Source organism: Eumetopias jubatus, unplaced genomic scaffold (assembly GCF_037043125.1).
Source record: "Eumetopias jubatus isolate StellerSeaLion01/CBP00866 unplaced genomic scaffold, mEumJub1_p1.0 scaffold_8, whole genome shotgun sequence".
In the NCBI taxonomy this organism is placed as follows: Eukaryota; Metazoa; Chordata; class Mammalia; order Carnivora; family Otariidae; genus Eumetopias; species Eumetopias jubatus.
Window position 1 is genome coordinate 1,967,368 of NW_028274814.1, and position 22,836 is coordinate 1,990,203.

Genomic DNA, 22,836 nt, shown 5'->3' on the forward strand with positions numbered 1-22,836 from the left:
TACTAATTGTTTTGAAGTAAAATCCCTTTCCCTGTTAATTTGCCCAAAAATATGAGGTTGACTTCTGACTCTTAGGTATCTTAGGTAAAAATTTTAGAGACTATAAAACTTTAATCTTTTGAAAATGAAAAGAAGCCTACTCCAAATTGTGTATCACTGTATATGATAGTAATTGATCTTTTATAAAGCATTTTTTGGGGTGTGTGAAGTGTAATGTGGTTGACCCTTGAACACAGGTTTGAACTACATGTATCTACTTATACGTGGGTTTTTTTGGGAAAGGTTTATTTTATTTTAGAGATTTTCGAGCTGGGGAGGAGAGAGGCAGAGGGAGAACAGAGAGAGAATCTCAAGCAGACTCCCTGCTGAGCATGGAGCCTGATGTGGGGCTCGATCTCAGGACCCATGAGATCATTACCTGAGCCGAAATGAAGAGCCAGGTGTCTGACCAACTGAGCCATCTAGGCACCCCTTCCCCACTTTTTTCTAAACAAATACAGTACTGAAAATGTATTTTTTCTTCCTGACGACTTTAATAAGATTGTCTTTTCTCTAGCTTGCTTTATTATAAGAATACAATATCTAATACAGAAACAAAATAGGTGTTAATCAACTATTTCTATTTCAGATAAGGTGAAGTCAACAGTAGGCTATTAGTAGTTCAGTTTTGGGAAAGTCAAAAGTTATACGTGGATTTCCTTCTGCTGGGCGTTTGGCACCCCTCACTCCTTCATTGTTCAAGGGTTAACTGGTACATGTGTAGAAAAATTCATAAGATGTACATGTGGGGTTGAACAGATAGTTAGAAAGCAAACCCCTGCATAATCGCTGCACAGGTTGAGAACTAGAACACTGCCAGGATCCACCAACTCTCCCCTACTACATGTCCACCTCAGTTCACAAGCCCACTCCTTATCTTAGAGGGAACTACTCTTGTGACTTTTGCACTTATTGTTTCCTTGTTGTTTTTTTTAAATAGTATAACTGCTTATGTATACAGCCCTAACAATTAATTGGTTCTTTCTGTGTTTGGAACTTTATATAAATTGAATCATGCTGTGTATATATTTCTGTGTCATAATTTTTTCTTTCAACTTATACATGTATGTGATTAATTTGTTACCAGTGACGTTGTAAAATATGTATTAATAGCCCGATTTTACAGCTGAGGATGTCGTGGTTTAGTGATGGGATAAGATGACTTACTCATATTGTAGGATAGAATGCGGAAGTAAAATGCTCAAGTCTCCTTATGCTCTTGAAGTGGGCATTAAGGAAGCTTGGTCTGTCAGTTGAAGTGTTTAACATGTGTAAGTACAGAATTTATGGAACCCTGTCCACAGCATTTTTTACTAAATATAAACTCCATAAGGGCGGGGATTCTTGGCCATTTTGGTCACTGCTGTATTCCCAACATCTGGCACATGTAGGTATTCAGTAAATATTTGGGGAGTGAATAGCTACTGTCAAATGTCATTAAGTATACTGCACAGATGAAATAAATAACATTAATATTTAGGTAGTTCTTTTATTGTGTTGATAAGCAGGTTTCTTAACACTCATCCTTCATAAATGTACTGCGTCCAGGTACAATGCAAGGCGTTCTGGTTGATAGGCAGTGTAAATAAAAGACCTCAGTTTTTTAATACATAAAAAATTACCACAAATTTAGTGTCTTTGAGAAACATCCTTTTATTATCTCACAGTTCTGTGGATCAGAGGTCCACGGTGTGACTGGGTTCTCTGCTCAGGATCTCACAAAGCCGAAATCAAGGAGTTGGCTGGCTAACTCTCATCTAGAGCTCAGGGCCTCTTTAAAGCCCATTGCTGTTAATTGGGAGAATTCAATTTGTTGCAGTTTTAGTTCTGAGGTCTCCATTTTTGTTGTCTCTTGGCTGTGAACTGCTCTCAGTGACTTGTTACACTTCAGGTTTTGCATGTGACTCCCTTCCGTCTTCAGTGCCAGCAGTGACATGGCAAATCTTCCTGTGCTCTCTCAGACTTCCCCTTCTGCAGTTAACCACAGAGGGCTAGAAGCAGATGGAGATCTGCTTTTAAGAGGCTCATTTGATTGGATTAGGCCCGCCTGGAAAGTCCAGGCTACTCTCTCTATTGGGGTCAGCTGATTAGTAATCATAATTCTGACTTTGTGCTCTGAGTCCCTTTTGCCATGTAAAGTAGCAGTCCCAGGTGTTAGGGTGGAAAATCTTAGGAGGCCATTTTTAGAATTCTCCCTAACACAAGTAATAATACTTCCTAACAGAAACGTTATGACAGCTTAGGGTGGTTTGGGATTTACTCTTTACTGAGGATTTCTGTCAAGTGCTTTTCTACAGTAAGGCTAGGTACAGATCTAGATTTACTGTTGTGTTTTTCTGGGTTGGAGTTCTTTGACTGTTTTGGTTTACTTTTAGTCACGGTTTTCTGCCTTTTGGTAGCTGTTAAGACAATTCCCAAACCCTGCAGTATAGTATAGAAGCTCTCCTACTTAAGGGCAAGTTAGATTCTAAATGGTTTTATGTAAGTCCAAAGTGATAAGTGAGCGGAAATCTAAAATGCATTCATGAATGTATTTCTCCCAGATAGAAAAACCAGGTTTTAAAACCAAGCGTACTGTTGTCCTCATTTCTAATATATATTCTGTCAGGCATCTTTTCAAACATAGACCAGTTTTGACTACATTGAAAAGTACTGAAGTAGGTCATCTCCATCCCTGATGATCCTCACAAATTTTAGGAGAACTTCTTATTAACCTTGGCGTCTGCACTTAGTAGCCCATCATTTTTTCTTAGATTGTACAGATTGGGAAAGGTCTTATCTGTAGTTTTCTCTGCTTGAAGCATCAGTAACATTTTCACTCTATTCCACGTTAAATCAGGTGAATATTTGATTATTGTGATTCTGTAGCTATATACACTTTAAAGTGTTTCCATTTTAACCAATAATTTTATATCCTTGCTTGCTAGTTGATGATTTCATAGATACTGCATCTTTTACATATTGCATGTTTATTCTTTTTCTTCAGAAATATCAATAAAGATCTTTATTTTTTATTGTCAATACTTTTTTGGTCATTGTACCATTTTCAATTTTAAGATAAGCTTTCCTTTTTTTTTTTTAAATTCACCAGCACTGTTTAAAAATTTGTTTCCTGTTATATGTAATATACATAACTTAAAAGCACATCCATATGAATCTCCTATAAGCTAAACCTTCATAATAAGAACCCATAAACATGCAATGTGTACTTCTTTTCCCATGGCTTGGTTTTCTGTCATTGTTTTTTTTTTCTTCTGTTTGTTTGTTTGTCTTAAAGATTTTATTTTTAAGTAATTTCTACACACAACCCTGAGATCAAGAGTTTCATGTTCCACTGACCGAGCCAGTAAACTGCTCCTCTTTTTCTCGTTTCTAATGAGAGTCATCTGCAGTGGCCCTCAGCAGGACCAGGACACACAGGATGAGAGGGCCTAGGGTAGGGGGAGGTGAGGGCCCAGACGGAAAAAGACTAGACAGCAAGAGTTGAGGGGGAGCAGAGACAGAAGAAAGGAAGGGGGATTTTGCAGCCCAGTGTCAAGACCTCCAAAATAATAATACAGTGTTACTCCTCCTTTCCAGGTGGGCAGTTTTCTTTCTTAGAAAATGGTTGATGGTGTGTGTCCTGCTGCTGTGGATAATCTTTACATCCCCATTGTAGAACTCATTGTTTTGGACCCACTACATAATAGAATTAATAGTGTTAAAATTAAACCCAAGCATAGGTAGCACCTTTAATAGAGAAAATGAACCAAAATAAATGATTTTGCTGCTGGCCGACACTGTCTTTTGGTTGTGACAGAGTTCAGAACTTTTGCTCTGGAACAGTTCTGTTTTTTGTGAGAATTTTTATAAGTGGAAAGTTCATAATAGAGGAATTTGTATATCCTGGCTCCCAAAAGAGTAACCTAAGGAAAAGATGACTTTGGAGAAGACAGTGTTTAAATCTAAAACTGGCCTCCTCCAGTTATTTCCCATTTTTTGTTTTTTAAAGTGCCTTGTCTAAAACCAAATCATAATTGAATCCTGTAGGGGTTAGGTGCTCTTCCTAAGGCCCAAATATTTCCAGGGTGGTTAGATATTTGAATAGGTTAGAGAAAAACAGCATATTTAGAAATATCTTTTAGACAGTTAAGTGACATTATACAGTGGTTAACTGACACCCCAAACTATGGTGAGTTAAAAAATTAAAAGATTTATTAAGGTAGACTCCACTGAAAAACACGCAAGTACGTCCTCACTGATGATGTCAAACAGTATATAAATCCTGTATATGGATTGAAATGGGAAAGTCTCCCTGTATTCCCTGTCCTGCACAGATCCTTTTTCCCTAAGTGGGAAGAAGGTAAGTCCTGTAGTGTGTCCTTTCAGCCAATTTTGTTTACATGTACATGCAGTGGATGTATTGAGATACTAATTTTGGTGATACAAAACATTTGGGCACATAATTAGCATATCATGCTGAAATTATGGTATTGAATCATGTTAATTTTTCAGTATCAAGTTGTGTATTCTAGAAATAAGTATTATGGCTTCAGGAAAAAAAAGAGCAAATATAGATGAAAATTCTTGAAATAAGTATTCAGAACTTAAAGATCTTAAATGCATCAACACCTAAGCCAAAAAAATTGTTGATCTAGATCCTGCCTAAATTTAATCTTTATTAAAAAAAATTTAAATTTAAGTGTAGTATACACACTGACAGTAACACACAGGTGAATTTTCATAACATGAATGTACCCATGTACCCAATAAATAGCACTCCTAGCATCCCAGAAGCACCCCACATTCCCCCTCAGTCACTAGGGGTAACTACTCTCTTCACTTTTTTTTTTTTTTTAAGATTTTACTTATTTATTTGACAGAGAGAGACACAGCGAGAGCAGGAACACAAGCAGGGGGAGCAGGAGAGGGAGAAGCAGGCTCCCCGCTGAGCAGGGAGCCCGATGTGGGACTCGATCCCAGGACCCTGGGATCATGACCTGAGCCGAAGGCAGACGCTTAACGACTGAACCACCCAGGCGCCCCTCTCTTCACTTCTAATATGCTTAATTCTGACAACAATTTTATATTTGTCTTTACTAGGGTAAGATTGTGATGAGTAATTGAGATTGAATATAAATATATGATAAAACAAAACAAATCTCTTATGTGGTGAACTAGGACTTTTTTTTTTTCCCCTGAGGAATTTATAGCTGAAACCTCCAAGCTAGATCCAGGAGCTCATCTAATACATTATTTTGGAGCACCTTTCTTCTGTATTCATACCTTGCTCCTTCTCCTCTCCCCAGACTATTACCAATTCTCTTAAAATTTGTGTCCAGATAAATTTCTAAATTCTTTCTTAGATGATGTATGTTAAAATTTCATTTTCTTTGTAGTATGTTAATATTTTTGTTATTGTTGGTAAATAGTTCTTATATACTATTTTTTAATCTATTTATAAAGGTTCATTATATCTCATTTAAAGTAATCGTAATAGTTTGTTTCTTACTGTATATTTTTTTTCCTACAAAAAACCTGGCACAGGAGCACCTGGGTGGCTTAGTTGGTTAAGCATCTGCCTTCAGCTCAGGTCATGATTTCATGGCCCTGGGGTTGAGCGCCGAGTTGGGCTCCCTGCTCAGCAGGGAGTCTGCTTCTCCCTCTCCCTCTGTCCCCCCTTCATGCTGTCTCTGTCTCTCAAATAAATAAAATCTTCAAAAAACAAAAACCTGGCACAGCAGTATTACACTATATGGATATTTTTGCTTTTTTTTACTGTAAACTTTTTTCAGTTTATATTTAGCACAATAGTATACTGAAGAATGTATACATATACACATGAAGATACTTTATTTACTAATTATATATAATTAAAAACAAAAGGATTTAGAAGGATCCTGGCAAAGTCTGACCAAAATCTACCCATCCCTGACCTCATATGGAGAGGGCTGCTTGTTCTTTCTGGAGTAAGGATACTAGGTAAACAGAGCACATATTAATTCCCTACCTCCCTTCTATCACCGAGTGTTTAATAAGTGCCTCTTATGTGCCAGGAATTGTGCTTTGGAGCTGGGACTCTAGAGATGATTAAGAACAGGCTAGTGTGGATGATAAAGGTATAAGTAATTTCTATTGTATTAAAGTAAGTGCTATAGAAGAAAAATGTATAAAATGTTATGGAGATAGAGGAACAATCTTCCTCCTACTTCTGTATATTTTTTTATAATGGAAGTTTGTTAAAATTTTTTTAAGATTATTATTATTATTAGTAGTAGTAGTAATAATCTCTACACCCAAGATGGGGCTTGAACTCACAACTCTGAGATCAGAAGTCACATGCTCTTCGAATTGAGCCAGCCCAGCGCCCCCTACCTCCATATTTTTAAGCAAAAATTTTATTTGAAATATTTCCCGATCCTTATATTAAGTATATTTATAATATAAATAAAAGTATATTAAGTATATTAAATACTTGACTCCATCCCAAATAACCTTATTTTCAGTTTTTATCTGCAACTCTAATTAGGCTGTTCTCAAATTGCTTCACGTATGCTTTATCTTCAGCATCTGTTCAGTGATGCATAGTTTATGAAGCACTTTAACATTCATGAACTTATTTGGGTCTTAAAAGGATTCTTTAGAGATATCAAGAGAGGGTTTATTACTCTTAGCTTAGAGATGAGGAAATGGCAATGCAGAAAGGTGAAGAGACTTGGTCAGGATCACTGGCTAGTAAAACTAAAGTCTCAATCAGATCCCATTTCCTCTGTCTCCTGATTTTTTTTTTTAAAGACTTTATTTATTTGAGAGAGAGAGCACATGAGAGGAGGGAGGGTCAGAGGGAGAAGCAGACTCCCCGCTGAGCAGGGAGCCCGATGCGGGACTTGATCCCAGGACTCCAGGATCATGACCTGAGCCGAAGGCGATCGCTTAACCAACTGAGCCACCCAGGCACTCTCTGTCTCCTGATTAAGAGCTGTCTGCTACAGCATATCTATGACTTGTGATACTTAGCAAGGTAGTCAGTTGGTACTCAAAAAATTAATTGATAATACTATTCATACTGTAATTCTTTCCAATGGAATAAATACTGAAGGATAGTGTGTAGGTTGTAGGATGTTATAAGTACTATGATGTGGGAAAATGTGTCAAGTGAGTAGTTTTTGTAACTTGTTTCTCAGAATTGCATACACATATCTGCTTGTGATATTCCATAGCCCTTTGTTGATATTATGCTTATGTCCATCCTTACATAAACCTTATTTTGTAGATTTCTTGGTAACTTGATTTACCAGAATGCCGCTCTGAATTTTAAGCTCTTTGAGAAGAACAGTTTTCCTTACAATGCTGTCTAATAATCCTCAAGAAATATTTGTTGAATGAATAAATGAATAACACTTATAGTGCTTTTTAAAGTAAGCATGGCTTTTTTTTTTTTTTTTTACTTTTTCTATATCTGTATAATCTTAAATTGCCTGAAAGGATTTTTCATTTTTTAATGGCAAACTTGAATTAAATCTCTTATTTTAAAGTAATATCTCCCCAATGGATATGAAAACCTTAACAATTTAACTAGAGATATCTATGCTTTATGTGTGGCCTATCCTGAACCCCTTGGAGAAAGACTTTATACAGAAACTAAGATTTTTTTGGAAAATCATGTACGGCATTTGCACAAGGTAAGGAGTGGTACCTACATGATATAAATATGTTTGTAGCTGGGTAGTTATTATTAGACTAGTTTACTGTTTTCCAGTGCAGAACTTATATCACGTTAAGGTTATTTGCTTTGTTTCCTAAATAGCATTTTTCTGATTATATATATTTAAGGTTTATGAGTTAAGCATTATGTTGTTAGATTCTCAGTTTAGTTACTCAGGATCATATAACTAGTAACTGAAATAGTGGGGTTTCAAATCAAGGTTTGTTCAACTTCAAAATTTGCTTCTATGTCCTCTGGATGGTGTTTATTAGAACCGTTTTCTATCTTTATTATTTTCGGCCATTTAGCTGCCTCTTCATATCCTACATAAAACCTTACAAAAACCTAAAATGACAAAGGGAAATGGCAAATTAAAAAGCATGATAGAAACTGTCCCTGTGACCACTTATTTTAGTTAGTATGCCATATGTACAAGGGCAACACCATGGACTTGATCTGTGTATGAACAAAGAATTTGCGGGATTTGGCTTTAGACAGTATTTCTTATTTTGGACTACTGATCTGATCAGGAACTGGAAGAGATCACTTATTGTCTGGGCTAGAAACTTGACTGTACCTTTCATTAGCTGTGTGACCATAGGCAACTCACTTAATCTCCCTTATGGATTAAAATTTAAGTTTCTTTATCTTTAAAATGGAGATATAGTAGAGGATATTATGCTAAGCAAAATAAGTCAGAAAGAATTATCATACGGCTTCACTCATGGAATTTAAGAAACAAAATAGAGGATCATAGGGGAAGGGAGGGAAAAATAAAGTAAGACGAAATCAGAGAGGGAGATAAACCATAAGAGACTGTTTTAACTCTAGGAAACAAACTTGAGGGTTGCTGGAGGGGAGAAGGGTGGGGGGATGGGGTAACTGGGTGATCCTTAAAGAGGGCACTTCATGTAATGAGCACTGGGTGTTATATGCAACTGATGAACTAATGAATTCTACCTCTGAAACTAATAATACACTGTACGTTAATTGAATTTAAATAAAATAAAAATAAATTGGAGATACAATAACACTATATAATACTGTGTCTAACCTTGGATGTGGCTAGGTGCAGATACGTTTTAAAGTGGTGATAACCCCAGAGTGCAATTGATCATGTGATAGTTCCCTTTTAAAACTTTTGAAGGAAATGCTCTACTTTTTATTATACATGGCAGATACATTTTAGTGTTCTAATATGTGCATTTGTCAGCTCATGAAAGCAGTTTTGATAACAGGTACTTTAAATTGTTCTTACAGTGTTTAATAATTTAGTTTTAAAGTTCTGCTATGATAATCTAGTGAACTTTGGTTATACCATAATTGTTACCTGTGTAAGGCACTTACAAATTTTGCAGTTTTATATTTTAGCATGGGTTGTGTTTTTTTAAATGTTTTATTTTGAAATACTTTCAGACTTACAGAAAAGTTGCAAAAATAATACAGAATTCCTATATCCTTTTTACCAGCCTCTTAAGGTTAACATCTTGTATAACAGTGGTACATTTATTAACACTAGGAAATTAACATTGGTATAATTGCACTTTAAAATGATGTGAAATAGTTTTACAAATGTTTAGAATACTTATATAATTGTATACCATATGTTTTCTCAGATCCTGTGACAAAAAAGAAGTTGGCTAATATGTTGATGACAAATAAATTATTAACATAGCCAACAGATTTGAAGCAGTTTCACCTGTGAGAAGAAAATTTTATTTGACTGGGGGAGGGAACTTTTTTAATTACTAAAGTATTGCATTGCCGTTTTATTTATTTATTTTCTATTTTTTTAAGATTTTATTTATTTATTTGTCAGAGAGAGAAGGAGAGAGAGACAGAGAGCAAGCACAAGCAGGGGGAAGCGGCAGGCAGAGGGAGAAGCAGGCTCCCCGCTGAGCAGGAGCCTGATGTGGGACTTGATCTGAGGACCCCGGGATCATGACCTGAGCCGAAGGCAGCCGCTTAACCGACTGAGCCACTCAGGCATCCCGGCTTTGCCGTTTTAGATAATTTAGAACATACAGATAAGCAAAAAGAAGAAAATCATCACTGAAACAATACTCATAACATACTTACAGTATTAACTACTATGATATTTTTGATTATCTATACTTAAAATACATCTGTCTTGGCATATGTTTATATATACATATAAAATTTGATATTTGTCCTTAGCATATTTTTGCTTTGTGTAGACGTCCATTTTTATTAGAAAATGGAATCATATTATACACTTTATAATCTTTTTGATTTTTAATAATAATATAAGTCTCTTTCTTTGTCATTAAATGGACTTTTATAATCCTGGCAATGATTGTAAAATTTTTCATTGTGTGGAGATACTACAATTTGTTTAAATATTGTCATACTGCTGGGCTTATGGATTATTTGCAATATATATAATTTGTTTTTATAAACAATGAGTGCTTCTGTGACTATCCTGGTAGCTAAATTATTTTTGTGTAGCTGAGTTTCTTATAGGATAAATACCTAGATATAGAATTATTAAGCCATAGGTCATGAACATTTTTTATTGATTTGACATACAGTAACAAATTGTTCTTATATTTATTCACCCAGCAGCAGCAGTTTCTAAGTGTGCTTTTCCCCCCAGCATTATTAATAGTAGTTGCTGTTTTTAATTAATTTATTAATATGACAGGCAAAAAAGATACTATTTATAGGTTATTTCTGTCTCTTGAGCCTTAATTATTACAATTCCAAGTTTAAAAGCATAGCATTTCAGCAGAGAATTAATTAGATGGATATTGAGGTCATGACTTGCTTAAAGTCATATGGAGAGTTAATGAAAGAACTGAGATAGAAGAACCTAATATCTTTTGAATATCAGTCCAGTGTATTTTTACTGTTAGACTAGATTTCCTTCAAAAATAACTTTTAAAAAGTTAGATCTCAGATTTAAGCTTGATTTTTGTTTTTCAAAAAGTAATCGATTTCTGTTAAGTAAATATAAAACAACTTATTTGGGGAATATAGAAAAGGTGTCAATTTTCATAAATAGTCTTATTGACATAAGTGAATAATTCAGAGTAATGATATATTTTTATAACTAGCAGATGATCAAAAGTGAGGGATTTGAGGAAGCACACAGATATGTGGCAGTAGAATTACATCCTCTTTTAAACTGATCTTCATATGATATTCTAGCCCAAAGACAACCTCACACCATCACATTTTATCCTTTTAGAGAATGAAACTGTTTACTCTCTAGTATGGATGCTTTATTTTCATATCTAAGACACACTTTTTTCTGGTTGTTTCAGTTTTACTAAAAGCAGTTAAATTAGAATGTAATTTGTAAATGTAATTTAGACTACTTTTTAGAACACTCATTTTTGACAAATTTCATAGCTTACAAATGAAAATCATTAGTGCTTTCCAAGTAAAAATATATTTCTTCTTTATATAGAGAGTTCTGGAGTCTGAAGAGCAAGTACTTGTTATGTATCATAGGTATTGGGAGGAATATAGCAAAGGTGCAGACTATATGGACTGCTTGTATAGGTAAGTATGCCTTTAAACTCTTTGACAACCTAAACAGTGTTGCCTGTATTCAGTAATTGAAGGAGTTTTGGGTTTTGGCTTTTTGTTTTTAAATTTTTAAATGAATGAACAAACCTAAAGCATTCTGTAGTCAATCGACTTTGTCTGCTATGGGGGAAGGTCTGTAGTCTGGGTCATGTGAGTCTTTGGGAGCCAGGCAGTGTATGGAAAGTTATTCTCTGAAAACTAAAACTATATTTAATTTCATAGTTCATTTTTTTTCGTATTGTCTGGGACTCTCTCTGTATATATGGCACATGTTAGATCTTGACAGAGTTCCAAAGTGCAACTTCAGCTTGGATGAAACTTGGTGGAGTAAATCCAAGCCCATGTTCCCCTCCCGTATGCTCTTATTTGACTCTAAGATCCAGTATTTTATGTTTCATGGAAACACTATTAGTTAAAGCACTCAGCAGTTGTTCCCTTGAAGTTCTACCTTATCCTTTAGGCATTATATTAAATTACCTACAGTGTCACAATGTCCTGTGATCTCTCACATTTTCCTGCCTCTCCTTGTGCTGTTGTATCTGTCTGGATTGCTTGTCCTCCTTTCTCTGAATGACGAATTCTGATGTGTTTCTCCACCATTCTGTCTCTGAACTTCCCTCTTCCTTGTTCTACCCAGTCTCCTACTTAGATCTTTGGTGTTAACTGTCACTCCTGCATGTTCCTGTGGTACTCTGCGCTGATCCTTTCTAACCCATTCACATAGACAATGGAAATAAATTCCTGGGGACATAAGGCAGAAACCTATTTACTGAAGAATAGTAGATAAATAAGGAATAGGGTCATTAAGTCACCTGGGCCTTTGACCTTTGGAATGAGAGTGTCTGCTCTTGAAATGGTTGTGGCCTGTGATGGAGGTGGTGATAATTTTGGCCTGTGCATTGTGGCATGGGCAGAGATGGACCCCTGCCCCAGTTTCTCACTGGGGAGAAACTCCTCAGGTCCTCAGTTCTCCCCAGTGAGAAACCGAGGAGCGAAGCTCAGTGTCAGAGTATTATCTGTACAGTTATTTCATGCATTGCTGGACTACCACACCGAGGCCAGGGCTTGGTTCTCTTGGCGTGTTTGTCCTTTGTCACTGGTTCATGTTCCTGTTTTTATAACAACACTGGAGTTTACTTACTGTAAGTTGCCTCTGTTAGAAACTGGAGCTTATTTCAACCTCCATTAGCTTTTATTTCTTCTTAGAAGAGCCAAATGTAATAAAATCAGAAGCTAGCAGTTGCTGACAAGCACAAGGTTTACCGTGGCTTTGGCTTTTATAAAACAGTGTTTGCCATACATAAAACATCCTGACATTTCATGGTTGTTTTTTTACCTCATCCACCAAAGTAAGATAGTCATAAATAGAACTTTTAAGAATTCCCTAGCTAAACTGTGGAGGTGAATTAGAGGAATTTTAAGGATAAGAGTGAGAGCACGTGTGTGACGTTGGCCACATGCTTGGGCCACTGGTATATAGATGACTTAATGAGTATTTAGACTATATGCCAATACAGTATGCTGTGTGCTGTGGGTTCCCTCTTGAGCTGAGACATTTTAGTAAAGATTTAAATTGGTTTTCTTTCTTTCTTTCTTTTTTTAGTTTTCTAGCTTCTCCTGCATCAAAATCAATAATTTGGTACTATTTAAATTAATACTAATATTAATAATAAATTGGTACTGTTAGTGAACTTTATTAAATATATATGCTATATACACAAATGTATGTGTGTATATAAACCGTATGAGGTAGTTGGTGTCTCCAAATTTTCAGCTGAGGAAACCAGGCTCTCAGAGAGGTCATTTAAGACTTTGGTCAATGTCACTCAGCTACAAAAAAAACCACAATTTAAACCCAGATCAGTCCAATTAAACCCATTTCACTTCTTCATTCTACTTTAGTCTCATTCTGGATACACTCTTTTAGTCATTTAGGTAGATTCTGTTCTCATCCCTTATCTTACACTATGCATTCTTTCTAAAATGATTTCAGTTACTCCTAGTTTTAGCTACAACCTATATGTTGCTAACCACCAAAATACGTGTTTATCCCAGGTGGTCTAAGTTTCAGAGGAGTATTTTTTTACCTAGCCTGCCTATACCTTCAGGGTATTCCATGGGTACATTGTAGTACTGCAGATTTCAAAACTGAGCTTGTTATCTTTTACATGCACACTATCCCCAGTATTATTTTTATTTTTTATTTTTTTATTTTTTTAAGTAGGTTCCATGCCCAGCATGGAGTCCAGTGCAAGGCTTGAACTCACGACCCTGAGATTCAGACCCAAGCTGAGATCAAGAGTCAGACACTTAACCAATTGAGCCACGCAGGCACCCCAGTATTACTAATTTTAATTGGTAGTAATACTGTACATCCAGACATAGATGCCGGAAGTCTCAGTTATCCTTTCTTCACTTACAGTTGTCCTTTCTACCTGATCCCTGTTGGTCAGGTCCTCCACATGTCTCTTAAATTCATTATTTCCTTTGCATTGCAAGCTTTTTATCATTTCTCACCTGAACTATTAAAGTCCCTATAACCAGTCTTCTGGCCTTTTATTTCAAATTTATTCTATTTATTGAACTCATGTTATTTTTTCCTAACATGCAAATCTGATCACTCTCTGAAATCACGTAGTAACCTTCCACTCTCTGTAGCAAAGACTTAGAACTAATGGCTCATGGGATTCACTTATAGAGAATTTTATTTGACCACTGTGATGTTGGCATCATGTGGCTGATCATCATTTATTTAATTATATTGGTAGAATAGATGGTAAAATCCTTTTCATAGAGGATATAGTTGGCAATAATTAGATGAAAACTGCTTAATGATAGTTTTTAATTGTGGGGTACTGAGGTTATCCAGGCTAGCTAATCATTTTTAGTCATACTCTATAAGGAAATCTGTGTAAAGAAATAGAAAGGAAAAATTCAATTTTGTTTTAAAAGTATTTTTTAATATTTTTATGAAGTAATTTCTACCCTCTTCTTTATTCTGATTGATTTATAAGATGGATATGCATTAGCATAGGTAATTTAAGGATTCTACTTTAAAGAAAATAATGATATTCCTGCGTCACGTTTCCCAGTACTACATATCTCTTTAGACCCTGCTGGCTCTTGAAGTGGAGTACGTAAGATATTAGCTGGAGAACTAACAACTCTTGAAATCCAGTAGGTATTAGCATGAGAACAATTTTTGTAATGGAATTTCCTAAGACAGATTGAAGTGCTTGGTTTCTTGGAGGCTTCAAAATTTTCGCTAGTCATTATTGTCAAGTACTATTTTTAATTGTGTCAGTGCTAATATTCCAGGAAAGCAAAGGATACTTATTAAACACTTTGTTGCTGAAATAAATTATAAAAACATTATAAAAATTATAAAAACTATTGCATTATATGTGAGCAGAACAGCCAGGTATTGCCTGTGTGGTAAAGTATAAAATATTTTAAGAAATTATTGGGACCTGATTCTTTTATGATTTCCTAGAACATATGTCTTTATTTAAAAACAAATGTGTGATGAATAAAATTGACTGTAAAATACTCCAATGACTTAGAAATTAAGAATTGTATCCACATCAAAATGAAAAATTGCACTGTTTACATTTTAAGTTATATCTTTAAATTATTTTAAAAGCTTGTCTATCAGACTTAAACTTAACATCAGGAGTAGAAATCTGGAATGAGAAAGATACAGTTAACGTAAGTTCAAGTTCTTTCCATGAGGTAAAGAGAATAGTGACTTGTCCTATCAGATATAAAACATAAAGCTCCACTAAAGCAGCATGCTGGCTCAAGAATATACATACAGATCTTTGAAACGGAATAGTGATTCCAGATCTCTGCAGATCTAGCAGCTGGTTGTTCAGCATTAACAAACCGCTATCCTAAGAAGTTTATACTTACTCTATAGGTATAAAGGAGCTACTTAGTATTCTGAATAGGTGAGTAATTTTTAGATGAATTAGAGATGGCAGAAACAGGAAATAAAGACCAGTCATGGGAGTGTTGCCCATGATCGAAGCAGAGATTAAACAAAAGGCATTGGAAGAGAGAAGGAAAGTAATGGGAGAGGATGATGAGTAGTTTAGGAGGACGTGAAGAGCAGCTGATTAAAGTAGTAAAAGGGAAGGATGAGAGATAAATGTTTCTAATCTTTTAGTGGGATTACTGGGATGGCCATGGTACCACAAACCAAAAAAGAAACTGGTTTGGTGCAAAGGATCCCTATAGGAAGGCACATATAAATGGTAAAGATATGACAATTAAATTCCCACTACTCAGGGAGCACATGTTACTGTTGAAATATTGCATTTGTTTATGTTTGTATATTCTACCAGATGTGTAAACTCTGTGCGGGAAGCCCACATTTTTGTTTTTCATCTTTCTGTCCCTGGGGCCTGGCACACTGCCTGATTTGGAGTCCACACTTGGTCAATACTTGCTGAACGAGAGAGGGAGAACTTGTGAAATTTCTGTGCCCGCTCTGTCACCCACTAGCAGATTGACCCTTGGCGAGTTCTTTAAGCTAAGCTGCAGTTTTCGTACATATAAAAGGAGGGTCGTAGTAGTACCACATATACCTACTTCATAGTATTCAGCCGCCTAAAACGCTTAGGGGTATGCCTGACACATGACACGAGCTCAGTAAATGTTAGTGATTACTTTTATTTCCTGGCGTTTGTGGCTTTTATGATTTGGCTCCAGGCTGCTTTTCTAAGTTTGTAATCTAATACTAGCTTTTGCTCTCCCTGCTGTCTGGGAATGCTGTCCATTTATGTATTCAGTCGTTCATCAAGGAGGTATTTTTTGAGGACTTCATATTTACCTGCCGCAGGTTCTGGATGCTGTGTAAGCAGGGTCCTTGCTTTGTAGTTCCTACATTTTAGAGAGGCAACACATGTATAGAGTAAGTAAGCAAATAAAAGAATTGAATTATTTCACAAAGTAGTAAGTACCGTGAAAAATATAAAACAGTTGCGTGTAATTACTTTAATGGGATGGGAAGTTAAAGTTCATTTGGATTGGTATCAGATCAGGCCTGAGAGAAGTGTGTTTGAGCCTGATGACAGGGGCCAGAGGTTAAAAGATCTCTCCACTTTATATATATCCCTATTTCAGGCCAGATATCCCAGATGTTCTCTCTCTACCTCTTTCTTCTGTCTCTCTCAGTCCTATTACCTTTTCTTCAGTTGGAAGGCATGGTTGAAAAGCCAGCATGAAATTAGGAAGTTATACTACTAGAGAGAATGGAAGGAAGGGTGAAATGGCATTTTGAAGAAAAATATAATAGGACATTTTAACATGTGGGTAGAGGAGACTTAAATGTCAAAGAGAGCACCAAGGTTTTAAGTCTTGGAGTCTAGAGGCTTGTAGTTAGTGTGGGAGTGCAACTTTTGTAAATGGTTGTATCTATACAGCTTTGGAGTTAATTCCAGGAATTGTGTTTTTCATTGTCTCCTAGAGTTGTTGGTGGAGTTGTGCAGTTGAAATTTTTGTTGTCTTTGTTTTCAGTTTCATTTGTAAACGTGAAGTGGACTTTTCATTTTGATGCAGTGAACACTAGAAAGTGTGTGTTTTACTATAGAGATTTCGTGGCTATTGCCTATTCGTGTTGTCTATAGCTAGTTACACATGGCAGAGCCTTTCAAGTGAGTACTTTTAGGTGGTGAGCATTATGGGAATTATATTGAAATCTAAGATTGTGAAAAGTGAGTGCTAGAACATTTTGAGCCCTTTCTACACATTTTATTTGCTTTAAAGAAATCTATATTCATCTTAGTAATTTGTAGAGTTCATTACAGTTACTAGTCTTAGAATATGTTGAAACATTATAAAGCTGTTTTCTTCTGGTAGACAAAGTGATCTTACGTTTGTCAGTTTTGCCCATACTTCTTACTGTCTATAATAGTCTATTTCATTTTCTTACCTACTAATTTGATCTCTTTTTGTTGTTTAAAAATGAAAAGTTACATCTTTTCCTGGTGATAGATATAAATTGAAGGACTGACCTGAGTTTTATCTTTTAACTATTTTTTGGTTTAATTCTTTGCACAGTGAACTTATCCTGACTTTCTAAGAAGAACCTGGGAATGAGCAAATTGTAGAAGGATTGTAGAAGCTCCTTAGGTAGGAGCTGTTGGGCTATATGAGTATTGGAAATTTTTAGAGCAAAACCCTTGAGTTTTTTAAAGTGAGACTGAGGTAATAGGGTTTTTTTCTCCCTACTCTAGAGGTTATTCTTTCACTCTTAAAGCCTTCGGCTGATACCTTTGATCCTTTTAAATTATATTTCTAACTTCTGCAGAATTTCTTTGGATATATTGCCACACTCTTCTGTAGTTGATTTATAACCCTAAAATTATTATTTTCAAGTTGCAAGTTGTTTGTTTTCCTACTGATTTTAACATAGTGTCCAATGGTACTGTATTTGTTTTTCAGGTATCTCAACACCCAGTTTATTAAAAAGAATAAATTGACAGAAGCTGACCTTCAGTATGGCTATGGTGGTGTAGATATGAATGAACCACTTATGGAAATAGGAGAGGTAGGAAATTCTTTAAATGACTGGCAAACATGAGAGTGTTTTTGTATATATTGAGGGAATTTGATTCACTGTCCTTTTTTTTAAGGACACCATGTTGACTATCTTAACATTGTCAAGATTTAAAACATCTTAAATGTTAAGTTAATAAAACACTGCAATGATTTCCTAAGAATCTTCATATAGATGAGAACAGAAGAGATATGATTAGTATTATTTTAATAATTAAGTTGATGGATGAATAAATGACAGGTTAATAGTTCCACTGTGTGAAAAAGCTCACAAAAAGTCTTTTGGAAAATACTTTGTAAGAGTATTTAGAAAATACTCTTGAGATTCTTGTAGTTAAAAAGTGCAAAAGTCAAGGTGCCTGGGTGACTCAGTTAGTTGAGCATCTGAGTCTTGATTTCAGCTTAGGTCATGATCTCAGGGTTGTGGGGTTGAGCTCTGTGTCAGGCTCTGTGCTGGGTGTGGAGCCTGCATAGGATTCTTTCTCTCGCTCCCTCTCCTTCGGCCCCTACCCCCACCTAACGTGCATGCATGCTCCTTCTCTATAAAAAAAATAAAGTGCAAAGGTCATAGGCTTAAAAGATCCTAAAAGAGAGGAAATACAGATTTATGGATATAACAAATTTAACTTTAAAAAGTAGTTAAAGAAGTTCAGAGTAAAACAATGAAGTGTGGAGGTCAAGTAGTTCTTTCAGATTCTTGAGGTACAGTACAAATTTAAATGTGGAAAATTGCATAAAGCATATATTCACTGTGAAAGAAATACTCTAGTACAATGTTTGTTTATTCATGTAATATGTATTTATTGAGTAGCCAGGTACTGGTGATACAATGGTGAACAAACAGAAGGTCTCTGTCCTCATGGGGAAGCAATGCCAAATAAGTATAGAAATTAATGTGAAATTGTGGTGAGTGTTAATGAAAAAAGTAAACAGCTAAGATGCAGCATTAGTAGAAATTTTATTTAGAATAATCCTTTTGGAAAGAAATTTGTCATTGTCTTTCAGTAGACTTTAAAATGTGCAATATCTGTTAACCAGATAATCCCATGTCTGGGGAACCCCCATGTGAAAATAATAAATAACAGGAAAAAAGTTTAAATATTTAAAAGTGTTCCTTGTGGGGCGCCTGGGTGGCTCAGTTATTAAGCGTCTGCCTTCGGCTCAGGTCATGATCCCAGGATCCTGGGATTGAGCCCCGCATCTGGCTCCCTGCTCAGCAGGGAGCCTGCTTTTCTGTCTCCCCCTGCCTGCTGCCCCCCCTGCTTATTATACTCATACTCTCTCTCTGTGTCAAATAAATAAATAAATAAAATCTTTAAAAATGAAATATTATTGAACAACCCCTTTCTTATACCATACACAAAAATAAACTTAAAGTGGGTTAAAAATCTAAACATGAGACCTGAACAATTTAATTAATGCCTAAAAAGCAATAATAAACTATTGGGACTACACCAAAATAAATAATTATTGTTAATAAGGATGACCAACAGATAGACCATCTAAATGTCTAATATCCAACAGTAAAAACCATACATAGATGAGTATGTACAGTATGATTTTGTTATGAAGGCAAAGAGATAAATTAGTAGTAGAAAACAGTTCATAGAAACTTTAATAAAGGGGAAAATATTTCATGAAAAAATTTAGACACATTATATGTTTAATAGGAATAAAACCGTAGGGGGAAAAGGATGTAGAGTAACAGATTAGTGGGAAATAGTAGTTGCTTTAGTTCGTAGGACTATTAGTGAGTATTTTAATAATTGTCCCTTATCACCAATACCATCAAGCTCACTCTTCCTCCCAGAGGAAGTCACCCTAAACAATATGTCTTTCCTGACTTTTACCTGTGCATTTGCATATAAATACTTATACTATGCACATGATGGTTTAATTTTGTATTTTAAACATTAATGGTATCGTATGTACACATAATGATAGCATACCATATATCTTGCAGCTTGTATTTCTTGCTTGTTTTGTTTTTTGGTTAATGTGTCTAGTTCTTTGCACATAAGTTTATTTTTGTGAGAGCTCAGTATTCTATAATAGGGATATAGAATAATTTATTAATCATTTATTAAACTATTCTACTTAGTTTTTAGTTCTTTGTTGCTTTGAACAATTCTGCTGTGAATATCATTGTTCATGTATTCATTTATTAAAAATTTTTTGAACCCCTCTGTGTGCCAGGCACTTTTGTATATACTAAGAATAGAGTAGTGAACAAAGTAGACACAGATCTTACACTTAGGGAGTTAACATTTATGTATTTATCTCTTTGTACACAAGCAGACATTTTCTTAGAGTGGGTACCTGAAAGTGGATTTTCTGGGTCTAAGCACACCCTGAATTTTGATAGCTCCTCCAGCTTGCTTTCAAAAGCCTTCATAGTTTGTTCTCCTATCATAGCTTATAACATCTCATTTTCTTTATCACCCTTTTTCCCTGTTTGTGCTATTTAAAAAGCAAAAAATAAGGGGAAACTTGAAGAATGGTCCTTGTGGGATGGCGGATGCTTTTACATATTTGAAATAGGATAAAGTTACCCCAGGGAAATAGAATAGAGGGGCTAAAACCAGAATAATGGCTGTGTAGAAGCAATTATATTGGAAACAGAGGAGCAATCAATTTTTGATACTGGAATAATTTGTACTCTTTATGGGAAAAATACATTGGAGTTTAAATATGAAAAGCAAGACTTGAAAACTTTTGGATGGCAATAAAAGAGCACACATATCCCTGACATTAGAGTAAGAAAGCTCTTAAAAGACAAGAAAAATACAAACAATAAAGGAAAAGATGGATAACTTTGAGACATTAAAGTATAATCTATTTTTACTAAAAAACACTAAAGGAACTCAAAAGTTAAGTCACAAACTATGACTGCAATATATAAAACTGTCAAGGGATTAATTTCTACAATATATAAAAAACTTCTAGTTTTTATTAAGAACAAGATAAATACTATGGAATAGTGGGCAAAAGAGATGAATTGGCATTTCACAGAAAAAAACTAAGATGTACAATAAACATACAAAAAGATGCCCAGCCTCACACAAGAAGATGCCAGTTAAAACCGCAAGGATTTACCAAAATAATCTACAAATTCAGTGTAATCCCTATCAAAATACCAATAGCATTTTTCACAGAACTAGAACAAATAATTCTGAAATTTGTATAGAACCACCAAAGACCCCAAATAGCCAAAGCAATCCTTTTTTTTTTTTTTTTTAAGATTTTATTTATTTGACAGAGACACAGCGAGAAAGGGAACACAAGCAGGGGGAGTGGGAGAGGGAGAAGCAGGCTTCCAGCCGAGCAGGGAGCCCGATGCAGGGCTTGATCCCAGGACCCTGGGATCATGACCTGAGCCGAAGGCGGACACTTAATGACTGAGCCACCCAGGCGCCCCTAGCCAAAGCAATCTTGAGAAAGAACAAAACTGAAGGTATCATAATCCCAGATTTCAAACTATCTTACATAGCTGTAGTAATCAAAACAGAATGGTACTAACAGAAATAGACACATAGATCAGTGGAACAGGATAAAAGACCCATGCATACAAACCCACACTTCTATGGTCAATTAATCTATGACAAAGGGGGCTAGAATATGCAATAGAGAAAAGAGTCTCTTCAATAAATGGTGCTGGGAAAACTGCACAGCTACATGCAGATGAATGGAAAAACCCCTTTCTTATACCATACACAAAAATAAAGTGGGTTAAAGATCTAAACATGAGACCTGAACAATTTAATGCCTAAAAGAAAACATAGGTAGTATTCCCTTGGACATTGTTTTTAGCAACGTATTTATGGATATGTTTCCTCAGGCAAGGGAAACAAAAGCAATAATAAACTATTGGGACTACACCAAAATAAAGCTTTTGCACAGCAAAGGAGACCATCAACAAAACAAAAAGGCAACCCAGTGAATGGGAGAAAATATTTGCAAATGGCATCTAATAAGGGATTAATATCCAGAATACATAAAGAACTTACACAATCAACATCAAAAAAACAATTTAAGAAATGAACCAAGGTCCTGAATAGATATTTTTCCAAAGAAGAGATACAAATGGCCGACAGACACATGAAGAGATGCTCAAATCACTAATCACCAGGGAAATGCAAATCAAAACCACAATGAGATCTCACCTCACCCTAGTCAGAATGGCTATTATCAAAAAGACAAGAACTAGCAAGTGTTGGTGAGGATGTGGAAGGGAACCCCCATGCACTGTTGGTGGGAATGTAAATTGATGCAATGACTATGGAAAACAAAACTGTGGTTCCTCAAAAAATGAAAAACAGAAATATCCTATAATTAGTAATTCCACTACTGGGTATTTACCCAAAGAAAATGAAAACACAAATTTAAAAAGACATATGCACTCCTGTGTATATTGTGCCCTTATTTACAATAGCCAAATTATGGAAGTAGCCCAGGTGTCCGCTGATAGATGTATGGATAAAGAAGATGTGGTCTGTATTATACAAAGGAATATTACTCAGCCATAAAAAAGAATGAAATCTTGTAATTTACAACAACATGGATAGATCTAGAGAGTATAATGCCAAGTGAAATAAGTCAGTCAGAGAAAAAAACATAAACAAAATAAACAGACTTAACTGTGGAGAACAAACTGATGGTTACCAGAGGGGAGGTGGGTGAGGGGATGGGTGAAGTAGATGAAGGGGATTAAGAGTACATTTATCTTGATGAGCGCTGAGTAATACATAGAACTGCTAAATCACTATATTGTACACCTGAAACTAAATAACACTGTATATTAACTATACTGGACTTAATATTAAAAAAAAAATGGGATATGTACACATTTGATAGAACTATAGGCAAGGGAATGATTTAACACAAAATTCAGGGTTGTGGTAACTTCTGAGGGGAAAGTAGGACATTTGGAGCAACACTAATGGGGAAGTTGTGTTTCTTAAACTGGGTGGTGAATACAGGGATATTCTATTTTATTA

At 35.5% G+C, this 22,836-nt stretch overlaps 1 protein-coding gene across 5 annotated transcripts in view; it reads left to right on the top strand.

Moving 5' to 3' along the window:
* CUL2 (cullin 2) overlaps positions 1-22,836 on the top strand; it is a 102,531-nt gene that overhangs the window by 23,777 nt on the left and 55,918 nt on the right. For all 5 annotated transcript variants that reach the window (XM_028120943.2, XM_028120942.2, XM_028120944.2 and 2 more), the window contains exons 3-5: positions 7,598-7,700; positions 11,157-11,251; positions 17,726-17,831. In XM_028120943.2, coding sequence (XP_027976744.1) covers positions 7,598-7,700; positions 11,157-11,251; positions 17,726-17,831 — 304 coding nt within the window. The remainder of the gene's footprint in view (positions 1-7,597; positions 7,701-11,156; positions 11,252-17,725; positions 17,832-22,836) is intronic.